Source organism: Ipomoea nil, unplaced genomic scaffold (genome assembly GCF_001879475.1).
Source record: "Ipomoea nil cultivar Tokyo-kokei standard unplaced genomic scaffold, Asagao_1.1 scaffold2845, whole genome shotgun sequence".
NCBI classification, from domain to species: Eukaryota; Viridiplantae; Streptophyta; class Magnoliopsida; order Solanales; family Convolvulaceae; genus Ipomoea; species Ipomoea nil.
The window spans coordinates 4,415,086-4,424,015 of NW_017619273.1; the positions used below are offsets into that span (position 1 = coordinate 4,415,086).

Consider the following 8,930-nt stretch of genomic DNA (forward strand, 5'->3'; position numbering starts at 1 on the left):
AAAGGAAAGTAAAAAACACTTTTATTCTAACTTATTATATTATTAAGGATTTGAGTGCGGACAAATACATATTACCATTAATCCTTGTATCCAATCTACTAGTCATGGATATTATTTTGGTAAGAAAATTGGTAAAACTCCTTAAATTGAGGTAGCCAAAATGGAGACATTTAGCAGCCAACCCATGTTGATGGGATGAAGGTAGGTGTCATGGTTACACTCATCTGCTTTTTATGTCGTCGTCCTTGTCATTGTCATAAATAATATCTTCATCACTTCTACGAACCAAATCTTCATCACTATTACCAATGCCATCTTCATCACTGTGACCAACCAAATCTTCATCATCACCACCGCCATCTTCATGACTGTTACCAACCAAATCTTCATCACCGCCGCCATCTTTATGACTGTTACCAACCAAATCTTCATCATCACCACCGCCATCTTCATGACTGTTACCAACCAAATCTTCATCACCGCCGCCATCTTCATCACTATTACCAACCATATCTTCATTTTTTACTTTCATGTTTCCTTCCCCACCCTTTAGGGGGGAATGTAAAGGCTCATCACTTTTAGTATCAACAACTCCTTCACCCAAACTACTTAATGTGGGAGAGGGAAGGGGTCGACTTAGGGCTGAGCTAATAAGGGATGATGAAATTAGTAGAAGCATGAAAGCCGCCATGGAAACACTTTTTGAAGATGCCATAATGTTCAGTAGTACTCAGCTAGCTAGTTGAATTGAAGATGATAAATCCAAGCCAGAGATGTAGAGCTTTATATAGAGAGGTTCCAAATTAATTAACTTCCAAGGTTAATTAATTCATTCATTTTGAATGGGCAGGGTTTTGGATTGTGTAATGCAGGAATTAAGCACTTCTAACACTCATGCATGCTTGCATGGGATGTGATGAAACCTAACACTATATGATTTTTCGGGTTAGGATAGACTCATCAATCTAAATCTAGAATATATATAAAAATAACAAAGATAATAAAGGACATATAGATGAGCACAAATACGCGATCTTGAATTGAATATGATCAATTGGATGCTTTGTCACACCATGACCATCCCAATATGTAATCTCTAATCTGATATACAGCTGGTGTTTATATTAATTTGAGATAATCTCTCTGATCTTACTGAGATTTTCATGAATTAATTAGATTTCTGTCACTTGAGTCTCATTGTTGATATATCATATTATAATAACTCATATGCAAGATCTTATTAAATTTGGATTAGGCCGGCCTACAAATATATATTACACTAGGGATGCACTCAGGTGCAAATAAGTGTTCAGGAGGGAAATGCGAACGAATCAGCACGCGACACGTGTTCAGATCTAATAACTTAAAAAAAAAACGCGGTGGCATTTTCGTAAATAATTGAACATCAAAGTGCAAGTAAAATCACTTACAAGTGCACCTACTTTCACCTATAAGTGCATGTAATTTTGTCTTGTTAGCATTCACTTTCCGCAAACATTCATGCAGTTGTATGTGCTTATAACTCTATGTGCAACTATTTATAACTATAGGTGCAACTACTTATAACTATAGATGCACATACTTTCACCTATAAGTGCATGTAATTTTGCCTTGTTAACATTCATTGATCTGAGTTCAGCGGGTAGTAATATCCCTGAAAATCACTCGCAAACATTCATACAACTGGGTGCAACTACTTATAACTACGTGTGCAACTACTTAGAACTATATGTGCAACTACATAGAACTATAGGTGCAACTAAGTATTGATGCTCAGTGTAAATTTTTACTTGCACCTATAATACATTTTACATGCACTTGTAATATATTTTACTTGCACTTCGATGTTCAATTATTTACGAAAATGCCACCGCGTTTTTTAAAAAAATCAGTGTTTCTCATCCATTAGATCTGGACACATGGACAGATGAGATGCATTCTCACTTCTCTCCTGGGCAAGTCATTCGCACGGGAGTGTAACTCTATTACACTATATATCAGGATGCTTAGCTTGTTAGTTAATTCAAAATGGCTTGAATACTTTCATTCAATTTGAATGATTAGGTAACTAGTATGATATTGGACGGAATTCAGCGACATGAAATTTGCGTGGACCTACCAACTGAATAAAGTGTGTGTGTGTATATATATATATATATATATATATATATATATATATATTCAAATAAAAAAGCTTAAAGTAAAAAATGCGCACAATTACTAACCGTAGATGCAGTCTAAATCAACAGCCTAGATTGAATATTAATTAAAAAAAAAAACGTGTGGTGGTATATTTGTAATTTTGAGTAAGTAAGTCAGATTGTATTTTGTATCAGATTGCACATTTTTCTTCTTCGAGCTGAGTGCACATTTTTCCTTCTTCAAGTGCACATTTCTCTTCTTCGATTGCATCTGTTTTATTTCAGTACTTAGTTTATCCTTTGAGTGCACATCTTTGTGCATTTGACTGCAAAACTTTTGCCTTTAAGTACACTTTTTGTAGCATTCAAGTGCATGTTTTCCTTTCTAAGAGTGCACAATTAATTTTCTTCTAATAATTTTCTTTTTTAATTAGTATCTTTTTTTTTTTCTTGCCTTCTAGTGATCGTCCATATGCTTTCAAGTGCTCAATTTCATGTCTACAAGTGCATGTGTGTCTTACTATTGTGTTAAAAAAATAAAATAATACTTAGTATTCCATTGAATCCTTTTTTTCATTCTAGTGCATGTTTTTAGCCTTCAAGTGCATGTTTTAATTTCTAAAAGTGCACAATTAATTTCTTTCAAATTTTCCTTTTAGTGTCCTTTTTTTTTTTCCTCCCTTACCTTCTAGTGATCCTTTGTATGCCTTCAAGTGCTCAATTTAATACCTACAAGTGTATGTGTGTCTTACTATTTGTCTTCAAGGTAGTGCACAATTCTTGGCAGTATTTGTTATATCTTGTGCATTCTTTTCAATAACATATAACTAAATTTCTAATGAAAATTTTGAGATTTACAAATGATTTATACGGGTAATTGGTTTAATAACACTTAAGTTGAATAACCTCCCTTTTTGGTACCATAAATTGCATCAATTGCACATCTATTTGCCTTCGAGTGCAAATTTTTTACCTTCAAGTGCATATTTTTATACCTACGTACAAGTGCATGATTTTGAGCTTTCAAGTGCACATTTCGTATAGAATTTATTTTAAGTGAGTCATTAATCATGGTTCACCGCATTTTTTGCACCGAAAGTGGCGTGCGCACATGATCCTAAACATATATATAGGTTTCGTTTCAAGTGTGAACCATTGCTATCATGTGAACCTATGAACCCCCACGCATTGTTGAGATGTGAGATTGGAAGCCAAGATCTGAGGAGTGGTGCAGTTGTGCATCCGATGTAGTTGTGCAGTTGTGTAGTGGTGCAGTGATGTGGTGCATTCGTGCAATGATATATATTTAGCAGGTCAAAATCATTATAAACCACAAGATCGAGAAAGATCAACGGTGCATAATGGTACACAGGTTTACATGATAGCTTTGGTTCACAAGATAAACCACAAGAACGAGGATGGTGACCATGGGCGTCGTCGTGAAGAAGGGAGACAATAACCAATGGCTGTCCTCGCCGGTGGCTACTTCTTCTTCGCTTTTTTTTTTTTTTTTTTTTTTTAATATTTTAATAAAAGAATAAGGGTCAAATAGGCCACTCAACTACACACGAAAGTGTAATTAAGCCATCAAACTCAAAAAAATGTAATTGGGTCATTGAACAACACAAATTCATGCAATTAGGTCTTATAAAATGACATATTTACCTGCTGTGGAGGTTTCGAATTTTAAAATAATTTTAAATAGAATAATTTATTAAAAAAAAAAAAAAAACACGGTCGGGGACTATTCGTCTCCGGCCAACTTCTTCTCCATGGCCGAAGACGTCTCTGGCCTCCGGCCTTCGTCTCCATGGTCAGAGGCCGGAGACGTCTCCGGCCATGGAACTTCGTCTCCTGGCCAGGGAGACGAAGTTCGCCGGCCGGAGATGATTTTTTTTAAAATTAATTATTTTATTTAAAATTATTTTAAAAATTATTTTTTAAATCTATAACTGCCACGTCAGCAAAGTTTAAGGTAAACATGTCATTTTGGACCTAATTGCATGAATTTGTGTTGTTGAGGGACCTAATTGCATTTTTTTAGTTTGATGGTCTAATTGCACTTTGGTGTTCAGTTAAGTGGCCTATTTGACCCTTATTCCTTTAATAAATAAATAAATAAATTTGAATTAAAATATTTTAATAATATTTTGACTACGCTGGTCATATTATTACAATTACAAATTACAAATCTTATTTTGACTCATCTGGTCATATTAAAGAATTCTAAGTTACAAATCTTATTTCAGCTCGTCATATTATTACAATTACATATTACCAATCTTATTTCAACTTCAATTCTCTTATCATATTATTACAATTACAGGTTACTAATCTTATTTCTACTCCTTTTGTCACATTATTATGACAATTAATAATTACAAATCTTATTTCAACTCCTCTTGTCATATTATTACAATTACAAATTACAAATCTTATTTCTATTCCCCTTATCAATTTATTACAATTACAAATTACTAATCTTATTTCTACTACTCTTATCATATAATAACAATTACAAGTTACAATTTACAACTTGGTGAATGCTCCACTTCTTTTACTAGTACAATGATTTGGGAGCAATTTCATAATGTCTCGTTAGAGTAGATTATTATAACACTTCGATCTCTTAATCAACCAGAATAATAAATTGAATAACTCAATTATTTAATAAAGGGAAAATGGCACTTCTTCCCCCTAAGTTATATACTTATAGCACTTTCTCCCCCTGAATTATTCAAGTGGCTGTTTTTTCCTTGAAATGTTAAATGGACATATTTATCCTTAAAATAAATATTTAAAATAAATAGTTCATTTATTTTCCTTCTCCAACAAATTATGACAACAATTTGGTTCAAACCAAACAAACACTATAGCAACCAAACCGAAATATTCCAATTACAATTTAGAATCGAAATTTGATATTTAGAGTTTATTAAAATCGCGAACCGGAACGGACGATTCATGTTCCGAATTGAAAAATAAAATACATTTATTGTTAAATTTAGACTATTTTAAAATAAAAAATAAAATTTTAAAATAAAGACGGTTCAAAATCGCGAACCGGATCCAGAACCGCCGATTCACGGTTCAAGATTCAATTTTTTTTATTCATAATTTTAATAAATTGAAATCCAAATATTAGGTTCTAGATCTGAATCCTAACCGAAAACTTTTAATTCAATTGCTATAGTGTCCGATTCAGTTTGATCTGAACCGTGGTCATCCCAACGTTACGCGATAATTTGTTGGAGAAGTAAAATAAATAAAATGTTTACTTTAAGAGTAGAAATGTCAATTTAATATATCAGGGGAGAAAACCACCACTTTTAGAATAATTGAGAGGGCTAATGTGCTTACCTAAATAATTGAGAGGGGAAAATGACTATAAGTATATAACTCAGGGGAAAAAAGTCTCATTTTCCCTTTAATAAATTTACTCTAATAGGGTCGTTGAATTTGATTTGTATATCATAAATTTAAAGAAAGACTAGTGTATAACATGCATCTTACCGATTTAATTGGAAAAATATCACATCTCTACCAATTTAAGTATTTAAAAAAAAAAAAAAACAGAAAAAGAAAGTAAAACATCACTATTATTTTAACTTATTATATTATTAAGGATTTGAGTGCGGAGAAATACATATTACCATCCACTAATCCTAGCTTGTATCCAATCTACTAGTCATGGATATTATTTTGGTAAGAAAATAGGTAAAAACACTTAAATTGAGATAGCCAAATGGAGACATTTAGCAGCAAACCCATGCTGGTTGGATGAAGGGAGGTGCCATGGTTGCACTCATTTGCTTTTTATGTCGTCGTCCTTGTCATTGTCATAAACAATATCTTCGTTGTTGTTACCAACCATATCTTCATCACCGTTTTTTATGTCGTCGTCCTTGTCATTGTCATAAACAATATCTTCATCACTGTTACCAACCATATCTTCATCACTGTCATATTCATCATTGTTACCAACCATATCTTCATCACTGCTCCCTTCATTTCTTCCTTTCATGTTTCCTTCCCCACCCTTTAGGGGGGAATGTAAAGGCTCATCACTTTTAGTATCAACAACTCCTTCACCCAAACTACTTGAAGGATGGAGATTGAAATGATGGGCATTTAATGTGGGAGGGGGTCGACTTAGGGCTGAGCTAATAAGGGATGATGAAATTAGTAGAAGCATGAAAGCCGCCATGCAAACACTTTTTGAAGATGCCATAATGTTCAGTAGTACTCAGCTAGCTAGTTGAATTGAAGATGACAAAACCAAGCCAGAGATGTAGAGCTTTATATAGAGAGGTTCCAAGATCAATTCATTCATTTTGAATGGGCAGGGTTTTCGATTGTGTGATGCAGGATTTAAGCACTTCTAACGCTCATGCATGCTTGGGATGTGATGGAATGAACCTAACACTACATGATTTTCCGGGCTAGTATAGGCTCATCAATCTAAATCTGGCAAATTATATCGTGCACCGCGGTGTCAGACATTACAGTGTGTCCAAACTGACACTGTCAAAACGATGACGTTTTATTTAATGAAAAGAAACAGAATTTTCGCAAAAAATAACTCTATTCTTCAGTTTCATTTTGTATACATTGCAGTTTCAGTTCAACACAACTACAGTTTCATTTCAATATAACTACAGTTTCATTCAATATTTATACACTCAAATATATGAAAATGTTATTTAATTTTATTTTATATACACTATAATTTCATTAAAACACAACTACATGATCATTTGAATATAATTACAGCTTCATTGTACAATATACACTCAAATATATGAAATGTTATTCAGTTTCATTTTATATATACTGTAGTTTCATTTCACCACAACTACAGTATCATTTTGATATAACTGTAGTTTCATTTTGATAATATAAAGATAATACGTGAGCCAGTATCGGTTTAGACATACAGTATAATCTGACGCGCGGTGCATAATCGATTATGCACCGCGGTGCACAATATAACGACCCTCTAAATCTAGAATATATATAAAAATCTTGAATTATATTGAATATGATCAATTGAATGCTTTGTCACACCATGACCATCCCAATAAGTAATCTATAGCACTTGTTTAATTAGATTAATTTGAGATAGGCCCTCTTTGGTAAAATATTAGCTTATCAGTCAATTTTGATTTATTTGATTACTATTATTTATTTGATTTGGTTAAAAAAATTAATATAAGCGTTTGATTAATTAGCTTTTTGTAACTCTAAAATGCTAAAATTCAAAAAGCTACTCAAAGCAACTTTTTTCTATTAACTTTTTGAGAAAAAGAAATTATATCAAACAACTATCAGCTAACAACTAATTTACCAAACATTTTTATACAATCAACTAATGTTATTAACTAGTTATACTCACTAATTAACCAAATCAACTAATACTAGTCATTTACCAACTAGGACCATAATCTAGACCTCTTATCTTATTGAGATTTACATGAATTATGAGTTCTGTCACTTGAGTCTCATTGTTGATTTATCATATTATAATAACTCATATGCCAGATCTTATTAAATTTGGATTAGGCCGGCCTACAAATATTACACTATCCGGATACTTAAGCTTGTTAGTTAATTCAAAATGTCTTGAATACTTTCATTCAATTTGAATCATTAGGGTAACTAGTATGATATTGGCCGAAAAATTATTGTGTGGACCATGAATATCAGATACATTTTTAATATATTAAAAGTATATTATTTTTGTATTAAAAATACATTATATAAAATAGTATACCATTAGTATATTAAAAATGTATTTACAAAAAATGTACCTTACGTACATAAATAATGTACCCTTAGTATATTAAAAATATACTTTTTATTAATGATCCACACAATTGTGTGGACCATGGTCCATGCAATAATGATTGATATTGGCCGGAATTCAACGACATGAAATTTGCGTGGAGATACCAAGAAAATGTATATATATGGAAAGGTTCAGGTGCGTATACAGTTTTTCGTGCGGTTGACGCACCTTAAACATTAAAATGGTATACCTTAAGTGCACAAATCACGCACCTTAAGCACACAAACAAACACCTTAAGACACAAACCACGCACCTTAAGCACACAAATAAAGCATCTTAAGAACACAAATCACGCACTTAAGATTTTAAAATGGCGCACTTTAAGTTTCACACAACTGACGTACCTTAAGCATACAACTTAAATCACACACCTTAAGAAGGAAAAACAACGCACCTTAAGAAGGAAAATCATGCACCTTAGCAACCGCACCTGAGAAGTTCAACCGCACAGGAACCCATTATATATATATATATATATATATGTTGGGTAAAAAGGTGGGAAAATCCCAAAATAATAATCCTACGGAAAGATTAATATTATATGGAAAAACAGAAAAAACTGGGAAGGAAAAGGTGAAATAACTGGGTAGAGGTTAGCACGAGTTTGAACACAAAGTTCTTTTCCTTAAAACCTTATTTGCTACCTCCCACAAGTGCTAGGAGCGTTGTAGCCTAGGTTTCCCAGGATAAAATGTGCTACGATTCTTTGTTTAAGCATCCAAACAAAGAACCCGGCAAACAAAGCAAAGTATGAACACGTTTTGGCTAAAGAAGAGAGTAGAAGTTTCCGGACGACATGCGGGCACTAACAGATGAGTTTACATTCGTGCCCGCGCACACGAGCTCGGGCTTGAATCAAGCCTTTTCGATCTCATTTCTAGTTGGAATTTGACCCGAATCCACTTTGACCCGACCCAAATCGGAAGTGGACCCCACTGAT

The 8,930-nt window shown here is 33.1% G+C and overlaps 1 protein-coding gene across 1 annotated transcript; it reads right to left on the reverse strand.

Annotated features, from left to right (window-relative positions):
- On the reverse strand, positions 1–6,407 carry LOC109160058 (uncharacterized protein DDB_G0290685-like). Its single transcript, XM_019308186.1, has 2 exons — positions 6,234–6,407; positions 1–600 (listed from the first exon to the last, which is right to left on the reverse strand). Exons 1-2 carry the CDS (start codon positions 6,370–6,372, stop codon positions 221–223), a joined length of 519 nt encoding a protein of 172 aa, XP_019163731.1. The 5' UTR covers positions 6,373–6,407; the 3' UTR covers positions 1–220.
- Positions 6,408–8,930: the final 2,523 nt, after the last annotated feature.